This window comes from Osmerus eperlanus, chromosome 16, assembly GCF_963692335.1.
Source record: "Osmerus eperlanus chromosome 16, fOsmEpe2.1, whole genome shotgun sequence".
Classification (NCBI taxonomy): domain Eukaryota; kingdom Metazoa; phylum Chordata; class Actinopteri; order Osmeriformes; family Osmeridae; genus Osmerus; species Osmerus eperlanus.
Window position 1 is genome coordinate 12,116,393 of NC_085033.1, and position 24,576 is coordinate 12,140,968.

General features: G+C 47.5%; 4 protein-coding genes across 4 annotated transcripts in view; 1 reads left to right on the forward strand and 3 right to left on the reverse strand.

Moving 5' to 3' along the window:
• Positions 1-3,932: 3,932 nt before the first annotated feature.
• On the reverse strand, positions 3,933-6,606 carry camk2n1a (calcium/calmodulin-dependent protein kinase II inhibitor 1a). Its single transcript, XM_062481906.1, has 2 exons — positions 6,152-6,606; positions 3,933-5,622 (listed from the first exon to the last, which is right to left on the reverse strand). Exons 1-2 carry the CDS (start codon positions 6,318-6,320, stop codon positions 5,552-5,554), a joined length of 240 nt encoding a protein of 79 aa, XP_062337890.1. The 5' UTR covers positions 6,321-6,606; the 3' UTR covers positions 3,933-5,551.
• A 4,384-nt stretch (positions 6,607-10,990) lies between these two features.
• mul1a (mitochondrial E3 ubiquitin protein ligase 1a) lies at positions 10,991-14,116 on the reverse strand. Its single transcript, XM_062482036.1, has 6 exons — positions 14,029-14,116; positions 13,372-13,535; positions 13,187-13,274; positions 12,948-13,068; positions 12,504-12,735; positions 10,991-12,089 (listed from the first exon to the last, which is right to left on the reverse strand). The coding sequence occupies exons 2-6, from the start codon at positions 13,486-13,488 to the stop codon at positions 11,580-11,582; spliced, it is 1,068 nt and encodes a 355-aa protein (XP_062338020.1). The 5' UTR covers positions 13,489-13,535; positions 14,029-14,116; the 3' UTR covers positions 10,991-11,579.
• A 326-nt stretch (positions 14,117-14,442) lies between these two features.
• alg3 (ALG3 alpha-1,3- mannosyltransferase) lies at positions 14,443-18,385 on the forward strand. The gene is made up of 9 exons (XM_062481264.1): positions 14,443-14,653; positions 15,047-15,146; positions 15,321-15,468; positions 15,645-15,805; positions 16,141-16,261; positions 16,372-16,577; positions 16,736-16,811; positions 17,060-17,205; positions 17,644-18,385. The coding sequence occupies exons 1-9, from the start codon at positions 14,473-14,475 to the stop codon at positions 17,816-17,818; spliced, it is 1,314 nt and encodes a 437-aa protein (XP_062337248.1). The 5' UTR covers positions 14,443-14,472; the 3' UTR covers positions 17,819-18,385.
• A 244-nt stretch (positions 18,386-18,629) lies between these two features.
• The window catches only part of vwa5b2 (von Willebrand factor A domain containing 5B2), a 13,807-nt gene continuing 7,860 nt past the window's right edge, over positions 18,630-24,576 (reverse strand). The window contains 12 exon segments of the mRNA XM_062481263.1: positions 18,630-20,004; positions 20,253-20,376; positions 20,462-20,573; positions 21,021-21,071; positions 21,192-21,320; positions 21,436-21,579; positions 21,720-22,037; positions 22,369-22,606; positions 22,758-23,077; positions 23,369-23,585; positions 23,966-24,151; positions 24,320-24,434. Of these exon segments, the coding sequence (XP_062337247.1) occupies positions 19,255-20,004; positions 20,253-20,376; positions 20,462-20,573; positions 21,021-21,071; positions 21,192-21,320; positions 21,436-21,579; positions 21,720-22,037; positions 22,369-22,606; positions 22,758-23,077; positions 23,369-23,585; positions 23,966-24,151; positions 24,320-24,434 (2,704 nt within the window). The 3' untranslated portion in view covers positions 18,630-19,254.

The following is a 24,576-nucleotide window of genomic DNA, read 5'->3' on the forward strand; positions in this document are numbered from 1 at the left end:
TCCATCCCCCTCTCTCCCTCCGTCTTTCTGTTTGCGCAATCTCTGTCTATCTCTCTCTAATTATCATCCCTATCTTTCTGTCTACATACAATCTCTCTCTTCCTCTCTCGCACACGCACCTCGCCGTCTCCTTGTAGGGGATCTAAACCACATGGACGCAGCGAGTTCCCTAACCCGTGAGGAAACCACTCCCTGTCCCCCCTCTGTCCCTCGTCACAATGTCACGCATTCACCTAGCAGACGCTTCTAGAGAGAGGGGGGGGATTTGAACCTGCGGCCTCTAGACGGCCGATCAGATGCTCTGCCACTGAGCAACGCCCTCATCCTCTGTTTCCACGTCCGTGCCGTGGCCCTAGTCAGTGGTGGTTATAGTGCCGGTCAGGTTTCCACCGTGTTAAATGAGTGGCTTGCTTCGGCCCACTAAGCAGGGAGGCGTCGGTCGGCCTGGCACCCAGAGCGCGCCTGTCGAGGTGCGGAGCGGGCTGTTACGTAACTCTTTAAGTGGCAGCGAGGCTGGATATTGATAATAGATGCTTTAAACTGGGCGAAGGGCCAGCTTGTTCACATGGCAGAGCTGGGAGAGGACACTTCTGATGGGATCGTGTGTGTGTGTGTGTGTGTGTTTGTCCGACATGGGAAATGTGACACCCAGAGTAAGGTGATACTACGTCGAAGTGGATCGTTGAGGAGACACCTTATACGGGAGATCTTAACAAGCCTAATTGATGCTCTATGCAACTTGAGATTGTTCCTATTCCATCTCTCTTATTCATCCATCTTCTCTATTGTATATGAGGTTTCATGTTTTTTGTTTAATCTCCATCAGTCTTCCAAGACGGGAGTAGAGCAGCCCGTGGTTGAGTTTAAACTGGGTTCCAGAACGGATGGAAGTGAGATGACATTGACCCCTGCAGAGGGACTGGACTGAACTGGTCTGGTCTGGACTGGAGTGGACTGCAGTTACATACCCACAGTTAGTGCAAGATTCCGATGTAGACTGACGCTGTTCTTCCTCTCTTTTCCTTCCTGTCCTCGATTCTATAGCTTTTTCCGTCCCTCTCTCACCATTTTTCATCCCTCTATTTCCCCTCCCTCTCTCTCTCTCCTCCGTCTCGCTGTCCCTATCTCGCCCTTTCAAACCTCTACCGACATTCAGGTGTCTCTGCAACCGATTTTGGTTGTGTCCAGAATAGTCACAAAAAAAGGTGTGTGTGTGCGCTGAGGGGGCGCCAGCCTACTCACTGCTGTGCCTAATTGTCCTCCATGCTCTCTTTTTATGCGCTTGCTTTGTCCTTTCTCTTTGTATCCATCCCTTTCTCTATACAATTGCATTGATCAGTCTTTGAGTGTGTGTGTGTGTGTGTGTGTGTGTGTGTGTGTGTGTGTGTGTGTGTGTGTGTTTGTGTGTATGTATGGGAGATTAGCACTGGGCGTGAGTAGATGGGCGTACATGGGGTCATGTAAGCCCATGTACGCCCATGTATGCTCTAAGTTTCCCATCAGTGTTGTGTGTGTTTCTGGGTAGGCACAGCAAATGTGTGTCGTTGTCTATTGACTACTAAAGTGATTGACTGCACATTGTAGTGTCCACACCTCCTAAGTGGTAGGAGTCTGTTGGCTGAGCGGTGAGGGAATCGGGCTAGTAATCCGAAGGTTGCCAGTTCGATTCCCGGTCATGCCAACTTACGTTGTGTCCTTGGGCAAGGCACTTCACCCTACTTGCCTCGGGGGAATGTCCCTGTACTTACTGTAAGTCGCTCTGGATAAGAGCGTCTGCTAAATGACTAAATGTAAATGTAAGTGCCTTTCCCTATTTCTAACTATAGCGGGCGGACAGCTAACTAGGTTTCATTGACCTGGTGACCGTGAAGCGGTTCTGGAGCGGCTTTCTTGGGCTGCAACAGGAAGTATGAATACTAGAAGCAGGAAACTAATAAGCCTTCCTTGTCAGTGCGTGCATGTGTTTACATCTCAGTTAGCCACTGCGTGTGCAGACAGGGGATGCTGCCCCAGTGCTGTTTATACGAGAGTGCCTTGGGCTAATGCCATTAGATACGGTATGTTCAAGTTATGTAACTGGCAAGGGGATGGTAATGGCTGTCCAGTCTAGGAGGCTGGATCATCTGTGTATTTGTCCTTGTCTCTTCCACCACTGTTGTGTGTGTGTGTGTGTGTGTGTGTGTGTGTGTGTGTGTGTGTGTGTGTGTGTGAGAGAGAGAGAGAGAGAGAGAGAGAGAGAGAGAGAGAGAGAGAGAGAGAGAGAGAGAGAGAGAGAGAGAGAGAGAGAGAGAGAGAGAGGGGGGCTTTATGTGCTATGCGGATGTGTGTGTGTGTGTTCTATGCCTGGCAGTGACAGCCCAGCGCTGAGACACCCATGTTTGTATTGACCACAGCTTGCTCTGCCATCCTGGCCCATCTGTTGAGTTTACACAGAGGAGCCTTCAGCAGCCCTGCCCTCACACACATTCCACTTCCAGGCATGGACCCTTTGATCTCTCATTTTGTCAGGGCCAAAACAGGACCAGCCTCTCGGGGTGAGAGCTTTTGGACGGACGGTGTGACATTTACATTTAGTCATTTAGCAGACGCTCTTATCCAGAGCGACTTACAGTAAGTACAGGGACATTCCCCCGAGGCAAGTAGGGTGAAGTGCCTTGCCCAAGGACACAATGTCATTTTTGCACGGCCGGGAATCGAACTGGCAATCTTCAGATTACTAGCCCGCTTCCCTAACCGCTCAGCCACCTGACTCCCTATGTGACATGGTGTAAGGCTGTAAATAAACATAGCTTCTTTCTGAGAGACGTCAGTGTGAACACCAGAGAGGCGATGCTGCTTCATGTCCCTTATTTGTCTTTCCAGCTGAAGCGCTGGAAATCAGCGAGACCATTTAAGGGGCTACAGCGACACATGTTCACACACACACAGACGCACTGTAACAAAGAACAATAGAGAGAGAGATGGGTCGACGGCATGGCGTGAGCCGTGATAGGGAGGCTGTCAGGACAGGGGATTGCCTTTGTGGTGGGAATGCCTGGGAAGGGGGAGGGTTAGTGTTGTTGTTTGTACTGCATCTCTTTTTGTTCTCCGTTCTAGAGTCGACATAATAGCCGTGTATGTGTGAATGGTAGAACTGAGTGCAGGGGTTTGTGTTATTGATGAGTATGGCATGACTAGGCTCAGTTAGGTAGATGGTGAGTTTCACCTAATAGTCTCAAGTCGCAGTTTTACCTTGGAAACCCTATAAAGGGGTGATTTTAGATTGTCTGTCTGGCTCTCAGACCATGGGGTGAAGGAACCAGTCCCTGAGAATGACCCCCAAACCTAGCCCCTGGGAGGTTTGTAAGGTTCACACCATTCCTTGGCACTAACCTCTGAAATACCGTTAGAGCCATGTCCTTCTAGACATGGATTGTCAAGGGGTCCATTATGCAAGGGAAGCACTAATAAGTACACCATAGGAGAGTTGTTTATTGATAGGACAGATGGACTGCTGCCCCTGCCACACTCTTTAATCAAGGTTACAAGTTTGTACAATACACACGGGTGGAACCCCACGGATGTGAACGGAAGGAGAAGCCTTGGTGGTGAGAATATGCCACGACTATCTTGTAGGATAGGTTGCAGTCCAGGTATACTGTAGTTGATGAAGCTGTTTCTGACCATGACTATACAAACAGCCTGTAGCATAAGGTCCCCAGTCGAAGTGTGGGCATGCCTTTGGATACTGAGTGGAATGAATTGCAGATACTGGCTCATAGACAGATGAAACATTTGAAATGTTTGGTTCTTCGACCACAGTTTCATTGTCATGGTGATATGGTGGATGACTGGTGTGACTTTGGTTTTTGATAGTTTTGTTATTTACAACAGGGTGGACAATTCCATCAGTGTTTTATATTGTAAATAATAAATACCAAAGGACTACATGCTTACATGTTATTTCACCATTTATTAGTTCACCAAATACAGTGAAAATGGCATCTTAATATACAATGATTCATTCTTAGAATGTCATGACATTTTGTTGCTTTTTTGCTTCATAAAACGATGTTTCATTATTGAAAATATTAAGGTTTCATGCACAACAAACCATATCCAGTTTCCTTAAAAGAATGGTACAAAATAAACAAAATAAAAAACATAACTGTAATGTCCAAAATCGGTCAAATAACAACCTGTTATTTGAGGATACTCGTAAACAGTGCAATATACTCTAAAATCGCCATTTTCTAACAAATTCATCAACGAAGCTCAAGTCACAGTATACGATTTCTCAATAATAATTTAACATTGATGTGTGCAAAAACCCAAACACATTCAGTTAGTCTTTAAAAAAAACCCTACAAGACCCTTGATATAGAATGAGACCATCAAAACCGTCAAAACATCTAGATTATCCGTTATATCGTCTCAAACGGTATCCTTTCTCTAGTATAAACATTTTGTTGATGAATTATAAGACGATAGACTAGCATACTATTTTAAATAACAAATATTTAGATATAAAAATACAAATATGAATTTTGTTAAAAAGAAGCGTGCCAGGGTAAGAGTGGTGGCACCTTTGTTGGCACCGGAGTGAATTCATGCAAATAGATGGAGAAAGTTGACTTGAATTCATATAGAGAAACACGAATAATTGCGAAATTAAAATAACGAAATAATTAAAAACATGTTTTCCCATCAGTTTGATTACTATTTTGAACTGCATTAATTTCCTCTTCCGATATTTTGCGTCTTGAACCCTTTGTAAAACTGATATGTGCAGGTGTTGATTGGCTACAATGAAGGCCTTGGCCTGCACCCTTTACAATGGGGAGCGGGGGTATGCTAACAATGTCTCTATTTAATCTAAGTGATCTTGGGTACTATTAACCTCGTATCGGTAACGGGTGGGACCAAAATGAGTATAATAAAGAAAATATTAACATTGCACCATCCTCGGGTATATTACATACAGATTTTCTTCTATTTAGTAGTCATGAATGTTTGGTTGGTCTGTATTAAAAAAGCTTTAGCAGCAACCGGAATGCATTCTCTACTTGTGAACAGTGCTGAAGAGACAGCTCCCTTGAATGCAAAGTCGCTGATTGAATCAACAATGCAAAGCGTATACGGGGAATAAGGTCTTGGAGTTATAGCCTATACTGTACAACTATAGAAATAGAGCTTGAAATTAGATTCAGCCTCCAGTTGCAGTGAGTTGTTGCTTACAGCGCTTTTGGAAGAAGATGGCCGTGGAGTAATGACAAGTTCATCCATCAGTATTCAGTCGAGGTTAAGACACGGAGCTGTGTCCGCCATCTCAACATCTTGCTGCGCAGAAAAATCGTGATTTGTTTGGAGAATTGCCAGCAATCCATATGATCTCGGTTTTTTCCAGAGTCCATCTCTTCTCTCTGTTCCCTCTGCCGTATCTCATTTCCCTTCTTCCCATCCTTGTCTTCGCTTCGTGCCATCGGTTCTCGTACAATCCTCGAACATGCACAGCCGACAAGTGCTTCTAATCGGTGATTAAAATAAAAAGTCTGCAAGGCATCTTACTCGATTAAACGCCAGGTGAGGACTTGTCTGTCATCCCCTTCAGGACCTCATCTATTCGGTCGTCTTCGATGACCACTGTGAATGAAAAACAAGATTATGTTTATTCATCAGCCCATATTGGTCACTTTGTGGAATGAATGGTGGAAGTCGATATGACAATCACAATAAACTATTGTAACAAACAACTTGACCCCTTAAACCCATGACCTTGCTGTTGAAATGCTTGATGAAAACAATGCTTTGACCACAATGGCATTGAACCAGCCACATTCCGAATCAGCACAGTTCGTATTCAACGCATGAGCAACATTAGTTGTCCATTTTTGAATTAATAAAATAATGCAAATGAAAAAATTACAGGTGACTTTTGCTTTAGCTACATTCAAATGTTAAATCCGGTATTCTATTGCGTCGGCAATCCTTCACTTTGTTGTTCTCAATAGGACTTCTATTCAATGTATTCACATTTTAATTTAATCAGAAAACAACATTGTTTATCATCAATATTTCTGTCAGTCAAGAGATCTACAACGTAGCCAGCGTTCATTAAAACATTGGACACAGTGCTACCAAAAACCTCATGGTTCTTTTCAACAACTTTTACCTCTCTTAGCTCGGCCAATCTGCCCAAGCTTCGGGGGTCTTTTCGCCTGTGACGCCCCAAAGAAGGAGTTTGTATCCTGTAGTCCGCAGCTAAAGGACATCTGATTGACCTCGCTGTCTGCCCCATAGCCGTTCATTTTCCCCTCGTTGTATGGCAGTACCTCAGACATTATGGCACAGCAGATGAAAGATCGACAACCACAGTAACAAACAGGTCAAAGTCCGTCAGCAAATTGATATAGCCAAAAATCCTCGTGGATAATTGCACTTTTTGAATTCGCCAAGTCGAGAACCGTAGAACAAAATGAACGTTTTTCTTGCTTTCTTAATGCTGAAGTGTTCTTTGACAGTCGTCGTTGTATGCAGTGGTTCAACAGCCTCAGTAGTTGCTTGACTGTCAGGAGCAGAGCAATGCTGTGAGAGCCTGTGTTGCTTGCTGGAGTCTGGTGAGCGAAGTGGGAGATCCCAGGATCATAAAGGAAACCCGGGCGGAACGGTGAAGTCATCCATCCGGGTTGGAAGTGTGTGTTTGTGTGTGTGTGTGTGAGTGTGTTAGGGGACTCCGAGTGCAAGAGGAGTAAGGGTGACATCAACAGGCGAGAAATATATGAGTACTAAGGAGAAAGAAATTGGATAGAATGATGATGTACCTCACAACTATAGAGCACCTAAACCAGTACTCAATAAATCAAATTGGTGGTTCACATTTCTTGAAATATTGCTAATGTCGACGTTGTAATAGTTAACACTAATAGAAGTATTGAGTTGTGAGTTTCTTGACATAGATAGCTGTGTGAAATTGTTTTAAGCTTCCTGCTTCCCATTATGGTCATCAGCTTAAATAAATAAATAATTGAAATTGTCTTTGATGAGACTCCACTATAGATAACGGAAGAGTCTCTTCACGATTCACATTCGGTATTAGGACAGGAAGTAAAACAAATAACATCGAGTGCTTATCATGTGATGTAATCAATACGGTTGCATGACTCATTCATTCTGTTCTGGGGGTCTCTGAGAAGTTCAGCACCACGGACAGCGACTGCGTAGAGCAAGTTCGACTTGCGTCTTATCTTGTGGTTTGGCATCAAGTCAAGACCCTTTTTGTTGTTGTTGCAGTTTATCATTTTTATGACGTAGCATTTAATTACTTACTGAGGCTAGACATGTATTACAAAAGAAAAAAGCATATGCTTTCGGCTAGAGCTACTTTTGAGGCAGCTTACTAGGAACAACTATTGTTTCAGGTAGCCTATAGGTTATGTATGAGGGGCCGTACAGGAAATAATTCAGAGCAAGTGATACACTGCTCGTGGCACGCAGAAAGAGCAGTGTATCACTTGACTATCGACGTCTGAGACCGCTGCTGTAATTAAAGTACACCTAGTATGAGCTACGTAAGGGGCCTTCAACATAAAAATGCGTCATATATAGCCCCATATAGACTAGGCTGTGGCCTCCACGGAACAAGCAACCTTTGTTTCCTATCCGGGGTTTTAGGCAGGTGCGGTAGGGGGTCCACATGACGTCATTATTCGGCACAGAGTTGAGGTTCAGGGAAGGAATCTACCCTGCAGCCCCAGTGACACGTTTCAACATATGTTCCATACCCTGGATTAACTGCGGGCCTTCACAGGTCAAGAGGCAAGGGGTTTGAGAGGGATAACTAATAAACAGTTCTCCATTCCTCTTCCCCTGGCTTCATGCAAACGGTTTCATTTCTAACTCTAAATCCTTTGGTAAGAAACGTTCACTCTTCATAGCATTCACAACTTGTTTCATCCCTCTCTACATCTCTATCCCCCTTTTCTCAGTTTCCTGTACTTTTTTTTTTTAACTTTAATGTCCTCTCTTCTTTCCCTCCCCTTGTTCCTCTCTCTCTCTCTCTCTCTCTCTCTCTCTCTCTCTCTCTCTCTCTCTCTCTCTCTCTCTCTCTCTCTCTCTCTCTCTCTCTCTCTCTCCCCTCTTTAGCAGGCAGCTGTTGTCCTGGCTGATTCCTAATGGCCAGGCTCACTCAATCACCCCCATCCTCTGACAAGGACGCCTGTCCTCGGGCAACAGAGTGTGTGTGTGTGTGTGAATGTGCTCCCAGAGCCTTTCCTCCAATTACAAACAAATCACAATGCTGAGTCACCCACTCCCCCTTCAGCCACTGCTGATCACACAGACTCTCTCTCTCACACGCACGCACGCACGCACACACACACACACACACACACACACACACACACACACATAGAATAGGCCCATGATCCAGCCAAGATCGATTCCCTGAGTATTAGCTGTGTGAGTGTGTGTGCGTGTGTGAGTGTGTGTGTGTGTGTGTGTGCGCCTGCAAAAGAGAGAGAAGAGAGAGAGTGTCAAAATAATCCAAGTACAAAATGCTCGTTTGTTTCTACTTAGAGCAGGGACTACACGTTCTGCAGTACACTGTCCAAATGAAAGTTTGCCTACTTGGTGTATCTCTCCCTCGTTCTCCTGATGGAGATAAATTCTGTTAGTTTCCCTGCACTAACATCCTAAAGCAGGCTGTGGGAACTGGCTGTGCTCCCGTCCTTGGATCATTGAGCACACAGCTGAAATGGAAATACACACAGCTGCACACTCCTGCAGCACTGCCTGTCTGTTCTGAACAGCAGGCAGCTGTTACACAACTCACCTGTCTCCCCTTCCTGCTCCCCCTCACGACAGTAAACAAGGTGCTCTGCGAAAGAGTTTGAAAGAGTCAAAATGAAGTTTGCATATGGTGAACCCCTAATAAGGTGACAGCACTTTTCGGGTGAAAAGGTGTGATTCAGGGTTCCGTACAACACTTTTTTACATGGAACCGTTTTACCACATTTTAAGTGCATCTAAAGTAGGGACAAAAATCGGACCAATGGCCTTGGATGTCTTTTGTTTGTTATCCCCACTTCCTGTTTTATAATACCCAGCTACCTCCTAGGCTGCTCTGGCATCAGTTGTTGTTGATGAGTGGGAGAGCGGCGCTGTCACGCTAGCTCTGGAAAGTGGGTCACCGATAACACGTTTCGCGGTGAGCCCGGGCCAGATGGGTGACAGGGTGACTGGTGGCGAAGGCCTTGGGCCGTGGCGGTTCTCTCCTGATAAGAAGCTTGTCCTCCTCTCTCCCTGCTGTCTCCTTCATTACCTTGCTACCTGCCACTGGGTTTTCAGAGGTGCTCTCTGCCACAGTTTTTTTTGTGGAAACTCAAATATAGCCTACGCATTTATTCAATGGTTTTGTCCAGAGCAATGAACGGGGTACTGACAATTCAGGGTTCATATTCACGTTGTTAGTCAGATGTCAATGTGTTGATGTCCTGGGATACATCCCAGGTTTGGTACGGTAAGAGAATGTTCTCTTGAAGCACAGGTGAGACAATCCCAACCTGCAACATCACGTAATCATCTCCAGCAGAGGTACCTAACATGTCCAGATTCACTGAACAGATCAGATACGCATGCATGCATACATGCACACACATACACACACTGTCCTGTTTGATTTCAGCTTCATGCATTATCTCTATTTGAGCAGTGTTAAGACAAGTGGGCCACCTGGTGGCTGAATTCTTGACAGCATGTTCTATTACTTTGTCATTTTTAGTCTTTTTCTTTTTTTGTCAGTGGTGTAATATCAGTGGTCTAAATCAGTAATTAGCCCGATAATTATGTTATCCTAACATCCTTACCAATCCTTGGTATTCAGGATGTTGCAATCTGAATTTTTTCAGATGTTATTTTTCAAGGCAATTTTTCTGTTGATTTTTCTGTTAGAATGTTTCTGCCTAGAATTTTTTGGGCTAGAATTTTTTTGTCTCAAATTTATTTGGCTTGAATTTAAACTATTTTTCAGGAAAGTTCAGAACTGCGTCTCTTTCCCCATTCAAACTTTACACTGTGACTGTGAAATGCGTGTGCTTTTCCATGCTTGGAAACCAGGACTGTTTTACAAGAGGCTCAGCTGTTACTTGGCAAAAGCTCATGTTGAATCTGTCAGAATGACACTGTCTGACAACCGGAGGAAGATTTACAGCCCCCTCCACCTACTCTACCCTCACCTCACTCCTTGACCCCTTCCCTGTCAGTGCCCCCCTCCCCTGTCAGAGCCCCCCTCCCCTGTCAGAGCCCCCCTCCCCTGTCAGTGCCCCCCTTCCCTGTCAGAGCCCCTCTTCCCTCCAGGCAGCTCAAAACTTTATGACTCAGACAGACTGCAGACATATCAAGGAGAGTTTGTCTCTCTCATCTTTTTCCCTCTTTCCTTGTTACTGAGATGACAGAATTTGTGGGATCGCTGTTTCCCCACGCAGAACACCTCTCTCTCATGACACCACAGACTGTCAACAGGCATTTGTGTCTCTGGCAGAAGAGCATAAATTCCTCAACTGCTCTGCCTCTGAGGAGGAATGTCTCTGAAACCTAGTGTGGCAGGCAGGCACTCATCAATATATTCAGAAGTGAACTACTTTCTGGTTTGAAAACAACCCCCATCTGATGACTTAACCGTCGCAGAGATGACTGTGCTTTTCACTGGCAGAGCTTTGATACCAAGTTGGGACTCAAAGTCAAGACCTACATTTTCCCAGACTATGATGTGTGGTGAATTAACCCTGGAGAAATACATGTTCCTCTCCACGCTCCACCAGCACCCTCCTCTCTCATGTCGGATGAGTCATTGATAATAAATACAGTCTGGAGTGAAGAGGTGCAGTGTTGGAAGGGTAAGCAGGAACATCAACCAGTCTTGAAAAGAGCCCAGATTTACCCGCACATCTATCCCCCGCAGATACAGGCGACGGCACATGGTACTCAGCTGACAGACGCACAGACCATCACAGGGTGTAAGGAGAGATGCTTTATTGATGTAACAGTGCCAGAAGTTGAGGGTTCCTTGCTTCATTCTACCTACTGACAGCCTACAGAGCACTCAGTGTAGAGGTTTGGAAAACACAGACACTTTGCAAAACAGGATTGGCGTCAGAGAATCACCACTTTAAGGCACAAAGCGAGTGATTGTATGAAAATAAACATCTATTTTTCTATACATATATTTATAACATATTCCCGATGGTCGTACATTTCCTCGTGTATTCACATGCCCTCAAACAAAACAATAATTTAATGATATATATGTACATACCATACATACATACATACATACATACATACATACATACATACATACAGTACTTTGCATTTTAGCAAATTAAATGTCAAAACGAACAATTCAATGTTGGTAGCCCAAAACTTACTGATTGAGTACACATACAATCATAGAGCATAGTCACCTCTATTCTATTGTAGCAAACCTATGGACACAGTGGGACTGTGTCTGTGTGTATATGTCTATGTTCTCAATCCACTGTCCAAGAAGTGCACATTGAAGGTGCAGTATTATTAACAGCAGCGGCAGAGAACAGTCACTGGCCTCAGGCCTGGTAGAGGGGTACCACCCTCTTGATGGCCTGCCTGCAGATGGGGCAGGAGGGCTGGGGCAGGGCCTGGTAGCAGCTGTAGCAGCAACACACGTGCCCACAGTCCAGCAGCACGCAGCTGCGGGGCTGGCTCAGGCAAATCACGCAGGCGTTCTCCAGGGGCACCTCCGCTCCATCCTGGGAGGCCCCCGTCCCTGCCGACCCAGGCCCCGCGGCCCCCGCACCCAGCCTCTCGAACTCTCTCCTCAGCCGGTCCTGGTCCCAGCGGACCCTGAGGCTGCGGTAGTAGCGCCGGCCCACCCAGAGGAAGACCGCCACCCCGGCCAGGGCGAAGACGGAGGCCAGGACGCGCCACACCACCGCCTGCCCCTCTTGCTCCAGCCGCAGGGTCTCAAAGTCCGCCGTGCTCAGGAAGTACTCTGAGCCGTCAGTGGGGGGGCGCAGCTTGAGGGCGCGGTCCGTGTCTAGGATCAGCTCCCCTACACCTGTTAGAGAGGCACCCACCTACACACACACACACAATGTGTCTTTGGTTGGATATGATCATCTACTGGAAGTGTACATTACCGTACATTGTGAATTACATTCACATAAAATGGTGAAACATGCTCTGAAGATTCAATCTACAGTTTCTAAATAATCCCACTGACTGTCACACCCTATACATTATAGGTATGAGCATCTTAATCCAAGATGGACCAGCCCACCCAGAGCATCTTAATCATAGATGGACCAGCCCACCTTGAGCATCTTAATCCTAGATGGACCAGAGCATCTTAATCCTTGATAGACCAGAGCATCTTAATCCTTGATGGACCAGCCCACCCAGAGCATCTTAATCCTTGATGGACCAGCCCACCCAGAGCATCTTAATCCTAGATGGACCAGAGCATCTTAATCCTAGATGGACCAGCCCACCTTGAGCATCTCCTCCGTCTCCAGTTGTCCCTTGGGCTTCTCCCCGCTGAGGTACTGTCCGATGATGTCGGTGAAGCCGTAGGTGGCCTGGTGAAACTTCTCGTGGATGATCTCCATGTCCAGGCCAGAGGCCTCCAGGGGAGACAGAACCCTGACCGTGGCCTGGCCGGAGCCCACCAGGCTGAAGGGCACCGCGTTCACCCTCTGGTGCAGCACCCGCTCACTGTCCGTCCTGGAACAAGCAGGACAGGAGGGCTGGTGAGACTACAATAGGGAACATTATCAACTGCCCTGCAGGAGAAGTGTGTGTGTGTGTGTGTGGGGGGGGGGGGGGGGGCTGGGCGGGAGGGGGGTCAGGCGTCGAGAGAAGGTGGTGGGGTCAGGGTGATAAGGAAAACTGACGTAACACATGGGCTGATGTAGTTGTGCTATTGCGGTTCGTACCAGGTGCGAGCAAAGCTGTTCCAAACCAGCTTATGTTCTCTCAGCATGAGTTTCTGTACAACTCCCACACTGCCCTCCTGAAACTGACTTCTCAGAGGCTCTCCTATTGGCTGGACAGCTCCTGCACGCATACACACACCACCAGATGAACAGGAAACATTAGGGGCTTGCTCAGGCAGAGAGGAAAAGAATACAACAGTCCTAACCATAGACAGCAACAGATTAACTTTATAGATTACCTTCAATGACCACATACTGTAGACATTTCCCTGGAGTGACATTCAGAATATCTGACAGCTTCTCATCTAAAAGTAACTGTGGTGCCTCCTGAAATCACAAAACAATAAATCAAAAGTCATTCCAAAGCTGTAGCTAATGAGGTGAGGTGAGTGAGACACATTGGTTGTGGAGACTGTCTACTAACATTGAGCTTTTCCACCGTTTTCTTCTTCTTCCTATAGACATAGTAGAATATGCCAGAGATTGCCAAACTGGTACCCAAACACAGCGCCTCCGCAGTCGTCACAGGAAACTCCTCCATCACCCTCAAACCTCCACGATTCCGATTCCACTTCCCCGAGTGCTTGCCTAGAGACAGACAGACAAACCGATATCAAAACATGTGACTTGAATGCGATGTGGAGGAGGTTCTGTATGACATTCATAACCATGCGTCACTCAGTTTGAAAAGCAGCAATTAATTCCACAGCTGCAAATTCTGTTTGGTTGTCTCAGTAAATAAAATGTCTGTAATTTCCTTTCATGACAGCTCAATACCCGAGTGGTCGACTTGAGGTTGCTATTTCTGTGCAGGTTGGCATGCAGGATTGGTCTAAAGTGTTAGGTGCTAGCTATTTGCTTTCTAGACTTTTGAGTATACTTAAAATTACTGAGTTCCTTTAAAAAAGGAACTGGCTAGCTTTAATTAGCTCAGCCAGGAGAACCTACCATTGACCTTTACGACGCAGACGTAAAACAGCCGATATCAGCTTTATGTAATAAAAATCGTTTTGAGGAACAATTCAGCAATATGAGATCAATAAAACTTGACTTAATATACCCCAAAATTGTTCATTTGTACCTTTCAAAAGCTCCGTTTTTCATCCCCGATAGAACAGTCTATTTATGTTTTGGTCACGTGATATCCTAAAAGTCGCAATGCATCTTTAGGTATGTTCGACTTCATGCAGCACCGGCGGCGCCGACAGCCGGCTGCAGCCGGCTGCCTTGAAGTTGAGAATGCCATTGGCTGCTTCAAGTCAGCCGGGCTGCAGGCGGCTGCAGGCGACGCCGGCGCTGCATGAAGTCGAACGTACCTAGTATCAAGATAACAGCTCACTCGAATTGTATCAATTGCATTCCAAGCAGGCGGAGTTTACTGTCGTTGAATTACTTCAGTAGACTAACAGTGATAACTGCTCGCTCAGGCTACGCCGGATGATAAAACCATTATAAATCAACCACGTGACGGAAACATGTTCAGCTGACGCGTGTTGCGGCGGCCTCTCCACGTCGAAACACAGAAATGGCAGGAGGTGTTAAGAAGAAGTCCCCTGCGTCTCCGTCTCCTGTGCTGGGGGCACTTCGCACATTATGGCAGGAGAAGCATTTGATCGTGTTCAAAGCGGAGTATACGATACTGGTCGCTTCGGTGCTTTGGATTTTAGAAATCGGAATCAACATATGGGTCATACAAAAAGTTGCATGTAAGTAGCTAGCGTAAACTCGCTTTTGAATCAACCTAGCTACGTAGTTGACTTGCTAACGTTGGATCTGGCTTGCTGTTAACGACACCGCCACCTGTCATCTTTTCGTGAAGTCGTTTTATGCATGAATAGTACCAAGCTAGCAAAACTTCATTGCTTAATTAACAACACATAAGCACACATACTGGTGTCATTTTACTGATTTATAGTTTCCCCAAATTATACTTTTGATTAAATACAGCTATACGTTTGTATTATCTTAAAAAAAAAATCGGGATAGAAGTTCACACCGTTAGTTTCCAGGGTCCCAACAGAAGTTTGCCAAACGTAGAATGAATTCTTGCATAGCTCAGTGTATAATTTGTCATTAACTGGTTCTCATCTATTCCTCAGACACAGAGATTGATTGGAAAGCCTACATGGACGAGGTAGAGGGAGTGATCAATGGCACCTACGACTACACCCAGCTTAAAGGAGACACAGGACCCTTGGTGTGAGTTTCCAAGAGCTATCTCTTAACACACAGCTTTCAACAAGCTCTCACTCATCCAGGGGAAAGTGGAAGGACACCTGTTCCCTCTATATGAGGGACCAATGTGGAGCATAGCTGTCGACCAGGTCCCAACATATCCATTACTCACACATCTACATCTGTGTTATGTCCCAGGTACCCAGCTGGGTTTGTGTACATCTTTACGGCCCTCTACTACATCACCAGCCATGGGGTGAACATCCGCCTGGCCCAGTACATATTTGCTGCCTTCTACCTGCTGACTCTGCTACTGGTGTTTCGCATATATCAGCGCACTAAGAAGGTGATTGAAGTCTAATGTTTCATGGTTATTCTACACATTGTCCTAACATGTATTTGTACAGTTGGAATATGAATATTTTTCTTATTTGTCAAGACATGGTGACTTTATTATTAGTCCTTGCTCTTGCTGTGTTCTTTGTCGAGGCCTTGATGTGTTTGTGTTCCTGGGTTCTCCAGGTTCCACCGTACGTGTTCTTCTTCGTGTGCTGTGCCTCTTACCGGATCCACTCCATCTTTGTGCTGCGGCTCTTCAACGACCCGGTGGCCATGATGCTGCTTTTCGGGGCTGTCAACCTGTTCCTGGATGGACGCTGGACTCTGGGCTGTGCCCTCTACAGGCAAGTATGGCCTCTGGAAGGAACCTAGCCACAGAGCAGTACAGCTCAACTTTATTTCCCCCCAAATATATATATTTTTCTTTTGTTAAAATTCATATACCATAGAAATGTAAGTATATTAACCATGCAAAGTTATTTGGCTCAGTTGATGTGGTTTAAAAAAGTTATTTATCAAAATCAAGTTCTTTAATTTATTCATTCAACCCACATTTTTCTTTTCTTTCTCTATGACATATATTCTTATTTTAATAAGACTTGCTGGTCTACAAAGTACTATTCATGTATTAAATAACATAATGAGAGCGACAACCCCATCTTTTCCCTCTCTCTGACAGTTTAGCAGTGTCTGTGAAGATGAACGTGCTGCTCTTCGCCCCTGGTCTCCTCTTCCTCCTCCTGTCTGAGTACGGCCTTGTGAAGACCATCCCCAAACTCTCTCTATGTGCAGCCATCCAGGTCAGGCTCATAGAAACTCGAATCCGTCATGCCAATCAGTAAATCAGTCCCATTGATTATCACAGTAGAGGAAAATCCACCCACTCACTCGTCACAACTGCTCCTCGCAGCTGTTTCTGGCCCTGCCCTTCCTGATGGAAAACCCCAGCGGCTACGTAAGCCGAGCCTTCGACTTGGGCCGGCAGTTCCTGTTCAGGTGGACGGTCAACTGGCGTTTCCTGCCAGAGTGGCTGTTCCTGAGCCGCTACTTCCACCTGGTCCTGCTGGGGGCGCATCTGATCACCTTGCTGCTGTTCGCTCTGAGGCGCTGGAAGAGGTGAGGGGGGGGGGGTGTACAGGTGCTGTAGCTGCAGGGGAATTGGTATGTACAGTAAGCTTGAATGAGCAGTAAAACCAAAAAGTTATGCTAGTCGGGGAATTTGTTTTGCTCCATTTTTGCCAAGCACTTGTGACAGTTCCTCTGTCTCTCCTCAGGCCTGGAGAGAGCATTCTAGAACTGCTGAAGGAGCCAGGCAAGAGGATCGTCCCTGCTCAGAAACTCACGGCTGATCATATCCTTTAGATTCTCTTGTCTATGACCGTGGTTGGGATAACCACTGGTAAAGGTACAACATGGGGTCTACAGTCCCTTCCTATCTAATAAAGTTATTCATACTAGAATTACGCTATCCCCAATATAGTCAACTGGCACTATGTCCTTTTGGTTGCGTTTCCAATAGTGATCAGGTCCTTACTTGAGTATTTGGAAGTCCCTCTTTCCTCTAGACTCGAATGAAGCCAGACCTTAACAGCCGATCACAGATGGTACTGGTCCTGTTCACCTCTAACTTCATCGGCATGTGCTTCAGCCGCTCTCTGCACTACCAGTTCTACGTGTGGTACTTCCACACGCTGCCGTACCTGCTCTGGAGCGGAGGAGTCAAGAAGCTGGCTCACCTGCTTAGGTAAGGGAATCAGGTGGCTGAGCGGTGAGGGAATCAGGCTAGAAATCTGAAGGTTGCCAGTTCGATTCCCGGCCGTGCAAAATGACGTTGTGTCCTTGGGCAAGGCACTTCAGCCTACTTGCCTCAGGGGGAATGTCCCTGTACTTACTGTAAGTCGCTCTGGATAAGAGCGTCTACTAAATGACTCAATGCAATGTAGGTAAAACACCAACCTGCCTGGGCCTGGAGTGGCTGGAGATGATTACCTCCATTTGAAACACACAGTGTTAGCTCCCCTGCTAATCTACAGCTATTCATTTCCAAAATGTTTTTTTATGTAAAAGGATTAAAGGATAGGAATTTTGGCAGCATTATCAGATGTTTTCGAAGTGCATCCATCAATTAGGAGTTGGCTATGATCAAAGTGTTTTATCTAATCTCTTGAGTTTGTGCTTCCAGGGTTCTGATACTGGGTCTCATCGAGCTGTCCTGGAACACCTACCCCTCCACTGACTACAGCTCAGCAGCCCTCCACGTGTGTCACCTCATCATCCTGCTCTGCCTCTGGCTAGCCCCAACCCCTCCAGCCCAGACCGAGAGCGCTAGCGAGGGAGAGAAGGCCAAGCGCCAGTGAGCCCCCAGACACTCTCCAGACCCACCTGTTGTGGGCTTTGACCAACCACCTCCTCTCCCAGGCCTCCACGCCTGACCTCGCCTCTCCCTGAGGAGGTCACGGTGGCTGACTCTTGTCTTAAAGGCTGCTAGCTTATGTGCTATGCTAGCTAGCCACCTCATTAGCGCTGTGCTAAGGTAATGTGTGGAGGGAACTGGCTTGGGAGAGTTGAAACAAAGACTTAGTCGTCGTGGTTTTCAGGTGACTTTGTTGGGTAGGAAGAGGTGGAAAATGGTAACGATTCTCAGGATTCATGTTTTGTCAGATGGATGAATTAATGAATGAATTCATTTGTCAGCTAAATAATGGTTAGAAGTGTGTCTGTTTGTTAGTGGAGTAATGTTTTTGCTGTGGTGTGTAGATTTCTTAACAAAGGATTTGTTAAACTACCTTTTGCTCATGAATTGTCTTGTTGAGTAATTGTCAATGGTCCAGTAGACTACGGTATGTTTTTTTACTGTTTGGTCTTTCCAGATATTAAGGAATATCAACTCTTCCAGTATTTAATGATAAAACACGTTCAAATTATCCTTGCCTCTGCAATATGCTTTGAACATGACTTGGACACATTCTAAGAAGGACTTCTATACACAACACCTATAATACATTGTGAAATGTATCAAAGATTAAGCTGTTGACAATCATGTATTTTTTTTTTGTATTATTTTGATCCTGTTGCGTGAGGGTCACCTCTCTAGGAAGCCTGTTGGGGATCAGTGTGAGTTTGATGTAGATTGATACATCCGAAGTGTGAACTTTTTATATGACTGAGCTGGCATAAGGAATGTTGTTCACCATAGTTTAATTGCTCGGATTAGTTTGAGTTTCATTTGCATGTTTTGTTCTATTACATGTGACGACAAACCTTTTGGGAATTGATTCCAAATGTGTTTTATTTTGTTGATCTCTAAAGAAATTTAAATCATTAGAACATTAATTATTGGTTAAACATGCAACCCAGCAACTGGGTCATTCAACAAAGACAGAAAAATAAAACTGTTTAGGTACAATTAATCTGAACACAAGCATTTAAGGTGATCAAGGCATTTTTGTGGTTGCATATGTCATTAAAAGGCCACTTGGGTCTGTGTACAAAAACGGAGGGCCGGGTTCTCTGATTTATAGTTTTATCAAGATCATCTCAGTATCAAATTGGGTAAAATTTAAATAACATGAAACTGCCAAATGTGTCACTCAAACCTATTGCTGGAATAGAAACAATGCAACGCAGCAGTTTTTTAGGAGGAATTAGCTCAATTGTCTTTACAAAGCGAGTTTCTGAATGTTAAACATGTTACTAGCTGCAGTAAAGAACACAGAGTCCCTCTAAGGCATAGACTGTATTAACTCAGGATAACAAAATCAGGCACAGTGAGGATCTTGACAGTGACGTCGGTTCACATGTTGTTGGGGTTGTAACACAGCATGTTGAGCTTGATGTTTTCGTCCCAGTGGCGCAGCAACAGGAAGAGTTGCCTGGCAGCCCCTTTCAGCCCAGCCAGGTCCAGCCCCTCCGGCAGATCCTGACCCCGCAGCCAGAAGTCTGCCTTGGCCGCCACCAGCTCCCACTCCATGAAGAAGCCAGCGCAGCGGTGCTCCAACCAGGCCAGAGCCACGACCGTGGCCCAGCTTGAGCCCTCCAGGTCCCCCTGCGCCAGCTGGTCGCTACCCTGGAGGTCCGGAGCTGCCGGGTCCAGTGAAGCGCCTTCGCAGACGTCCGTCTCGGAGCCACGCCCGCTGTCCACCTGGGGGTGGGGGTGGGCGTTGCCAGCCGGCAATTCGGAGAAGCCTTCCTCTGAGCTGAGCTGGTCCGGGGGGGAGGTCCTGGGGACGTCCCGGTTGGAGAAGTGATGACGGAGCCCGGCTTCTGGGGTCAGGGGAGGGTCTTCCCGGCTGTTCTGGGGAGATTGAACGGGGAGCCTGGTGAAGGAGAAGGAGGGCATGGGGGGTACAGGCTGTGCGGAGGAGGAGGAGGGGGGAGGGTTGGTATTGGGGGAGCTGTGGGAGGTGCAGTGGAAGGGGGGGTTGAGGCTGCTCCGGTGCAGGCTGTAGGGGGAGGCCCTCCTCAGGCGGCCCAGAGGGATCTGGAGGCAGTCAGAGTAGACCTCGTTCAGCAGGAAGGCCCCGGAGGCCAGCTGCAGACGCACCTACACACAGAGAGGAGAGGCATCACGCCAGGCACACGCCCGTACGCAGATAACTCGGTTAACTTCCCTCACCAGGACAGAAATGACACCACGACCGTAGCGGTTTGTCGTCAGATCAATGCTGAGGAAGCCTGCTTACACCAGAGAGCCCCTGCTGATGGTCTCCCTCAATGTAAACAATGATGGTGTAATTTCATCAACCATCGTGTACTGTAATGTGTAGTAAGGAGATGTGTGGTGGAGCTCACCAGAGGCAAGTAGTCAGGGATCTCTGTGTCGGTGTGTTTCTCCGTCTCCGCAGACAGACAGTGGGCTTTCAGAGGAGCCTGCTTCCCTGACGAGTTAGACAACCGCAGTTTTCCCAGAGGAAACCTGGGAAAAAAACAGGTATTAAGGCTCCCATGGTCCCACTGTGTGTGTGTGCGCGTGTGGGATGGTTGATGGATGCGTGTCTCACCTGGAGCCGAAGAAGCTCTCTACAGACTTGCTCTCCACAGAGCGCTGGGAGCGTGTGGACAACGTGCCAGACACAGCGGAAGGACTGGCAGGGTAGGCACTGCCCCCGACACCTGAGAGACAGGCATAGAGAAACACACACACAACTGTGTATATTTCTCTTTAACCCTCGTGCTGCCTTCGGGTCACATGACCCAAAGGTTCATAATGAACCATCGTTGTGTTTACCCAATTTTACCCAATACAAAAACAAATTAAAATAATTTTCTTTTAACCTTTGCAATGTGGGGGGTCTGAGACAGCCTAGCTGTTAAAAGAAAATGCCTCACTTTGTCTTTGTATGCAGTAAATCTGTCGCAATACGACGGTGGGTCACAATGACTGATGGGTCAGAATGACCCGAAGATAACACAAGGGTTAAAGGTCCATGAGGCCTACTGACAGGAGCTGGCAGTACAAGTAGTTATATTATCAGTGGTGGTTGTGTGGTAGCAGTTTGAGGGTGTCACAGGTAGTGGGGATGAGGGTGTAGGGTGGCGCAGGGGGGGGGAGGGGCTTACTGCTGTCCCAGGATGTCAGGCTGCAGGGGGAGGCAGGAGTGTCGTCCCTGTCTGAGAAACACACACACGCTCATAAATGACCTGTCTCCTCCACAGGAGCAGTGACTGGGCTGGTGGTGCCCCTGAAGGTACCAGCTGGACCACAGCAGGAGTGTGGCAGAGCGGTGGTACCTGTGGAGTTGCAGGCATCCTCCAGCTCCTCGCTGTCTCTACTGGAGGGTCTCCGGCCCAGCCCCACGGAGTAGGCCCGCTCTCTGCGACTCCCCGACTGCGAACGACGCCTGTTCCCCAAGCGCACCCCTAAACACACACACACGCACACACATACCAACACCACACACGTGTAAGCCAATCGGCGTTGCTCTCGCCGTTCTGGACCTAACGGCTGAGGGATGAAGGCTGGCCGCAGGCCTACCGTTCCCAGTGCTCTTCACGTCCCCTGCATCCAGCAGGCCCTTCCCAGGGCTGCTGTCGGTAGCAGTGAAGGCTGTGTACATGCAGATGATGTTGCAGCTCTTGCTGGTCTGGACGGCCTTCATACGGTAACGCTTAGTGGGACCTGGTAACAGACAAGCAGACATGCCCTGTTGGAGTCTAGATCCACAAATGCTCAAAAAAAATTAACCATCCATGAACAAAAATCTATTTTGTTCATGGATTCCACTCGCAGCATTAACCCCCCCCCCCCCCCCCCCTCACCATGTTCAGCATCGCTCTCCTTCTCTGCCAGTTTCTCAAAGTCTCTGATGACGGAGCGAGCGGTCAGTTGGTGGATGATGTCCTCCCATGGCTCTCCTTCTGCTCCTCCTGCTCCCCCAGGACTGTCGGGGGCCCAGAGGGGGGACAGGTCCAGGGTGACCTCCCAGGACACAGGCCTCCCAGCCAGCAGGCCGTGGATGAGGGAGCGGCACTGGGTCGGAGGGGTGGGGGGGTCATCAGGGGGGGCAGCAGAGAAAAGATACTCTGGGTCTGTGAAGCTGTCCCAGTCCAGAGGAGAGGCAGGGAACAGCAGACCATCTGAGAGAGAGAGAGGTTTACATTGGGTTAATGTGTGTACAGATGCATGCATGGCTATACACATAAACGGATGCATGGATGGATAGAAACATGGATGGATATTTAGACTGATGGATGGATTTACATTACATTTACATTTAGTCAGACGCTCTTATCCAGAGCGACGTACAGTAAGTACAGGGACGAGGCAAGTAGGATGAAGTGCCTTGCCCAAGGACACAACATAATCGAAATCGAACCGGCAACCTTCTGATTGGTAGCCCGATTCCCTCACCGCTCAGCCATCTGACCCCCATCTGATGGATGGTGATAAGAGAGGTTGTAAACTCACTGGAGTCGGTCAGGCTCTGGCAGGACAGCCCTTCCTGCGGGGGGGGTTGTGTCTCCCCGTCACTCTCATCCAGCCTCCCACCCACCGCCTGGTCGAAGGACACCCTCTCTAGCGCCCTCCGCAGGCGGTGCATGTCCAGCTCTCCCTGGGGGGAGGAGAAACTCCTCGCTGACATGGTGGAGCGGGCCAATGCCCTCTGTCTCTTCCGAGACTCCTCCCCTCCACACAGACGGCCAACCTGGATTGGACAAAGAATATTTCAGATGAAAAATACTTGAATTCTCATAGTTTCAAATCTACATATTTAACTGTATTAAATAAATTCACCGTTCGACCCTAAACATAGATGGATCATGTAACAAAGATCCTTTTTTTGGCTTCTCATCTACCTTTTTAACCCCAGAGTCACTGTTGTCGACAGAGGTGGTCTGTTGCCACGGCGACTCGCTCCAGCGAGACAGGGTGGTCCTGTGTTCGGGCGGGGGCATCTTCTCCAGCCCCTGGGGCAGGGAGCCCGTATCCAGCCCGGGCAGGGGGTCCGGAGTGTAGGGGTCGGAGGCGGAGGAGGAGGTGTGTGTGAGCGTGTGGCTGTGTGTGTGCAGGCCCCTCTCACTGCTCAGGGAGCAGCGGGTGAGAACGTACTGCTCCTGGATGTAGGAGGTCTCCTGGATCCTCCTTCGGATGTCGCTGCACCAGTCCAGCTCTCCTCCTGGACAGCAGAGGGAGACAGAGAGACAGACGACATGTCGGTTCCTGGCTGGAGCGGAACTGGCGTCGTACGGGTGTTTGTTTGTTGTTGTGTTTGTCTGGTATTGAATTGAAACATTTCAAATAACAGGTGGTGTCGTGAGATCATCTGAGGTACTTCTTGTTGGGTTACGTCATAAATATGGGAAGTTTGCCCTTGCTGTAAGGCTTAAATGTGTTCTAATCCTATAACTGTGGTTGCAGTTTGGTCCTTGCGCGCTCCCAGCATGGTGAAGGTGCAGTCAGGTCTCACCTAGGCTGGCGCCAGGGTCAGTGTCCCTGGCGCAGGAGAACTCTGAGGAGATTTCTCGGGAGATCTCCCTCAGCGCCTCCTCCAGCTCCGCCCCCTCTGGTGATGTCATCATGGGGAGGAGCTCCGAGCCGGGCGGAGGGGAGAGCTCGTCGTTCGATAGGCAGAACACGGAGCCCACGGAACCCCTGGACACACCCTTATAGCCACGCCCGCGCACCTGTGACAAGGGTGGCATCCCCGACGGGGTCGTGAGTACAAGTCTTGTACTCAAGTAACTTGTCTAACTACATGCTCTTATGTTTCTTCCCTTTGGGACTTATTTGGTTTTCACAATGTATGCTTCATGTTTGGCTAGCCGCAATGTTTGGGGCTATCTCGTTGTTATGATCAGTGACCTATGCACTTTTGTAAAACTCTCTCTTGCTAGTCGCTTTGGATAAAAGCGTCTTCTAAATGCATAAATGTAAATGTAAGTCTTGTGATGAAAGGAGCACTCAAACACACACACACACACACACACAACATGTAACAGTAGATATCAGTAGGTATCAAATACTTAAAGTTAGTTCAAAACTTTAAGGAGTATAAAACGTTTACCTCAGTCGTCTTGCCTTTGAAGGGAGAAACATCGTACAAGGTGCAGTAGCCAATCAGGTGATTCCCCGGGTAGAGCGGAGGGATCTCACTGGGTGAGAGGAGAGCCTCCATGTTGTCGGGCAGGTACCAGTCTATCCGTACATCAGTAAGGACAGGCTCGAAGGCCTTCTTCAGACACTTAATCAACTGGGAGGGGAGTAAAGAGCATGTTAGTCTACTCAGAGACACCCTTTCCATTTTTACATGTGCATTTGTTTCTACATCTAAAAGCACAGCTTTCTGGGATGGGGCCAGCACTTCTGAATGCATTTCTCATTGTCCCCCACTGGAGGGCAGTGATGGTTGTCTTCTCACCTTGGGCTGCAGTCTCTGATCCTCACCCAGGAACTCTGTGGTTCCTCCCGTCACCTTGGCAACGCCCTGTAGGAGCCTCCTGCAGGCACGTGGCCCCAGACCGAGACCGAAACACCTGGGAGACGATACACAGCCCCCTCACGCTGGTCAGGTAGAACACACTGATCCGTACATCCCAGAAGAAGGACTCTCTAATACCGCTGTCTCGTTTCAACTTGACTGGACTACATTGAGATTTCCTTCAATTCTCTTTCTGT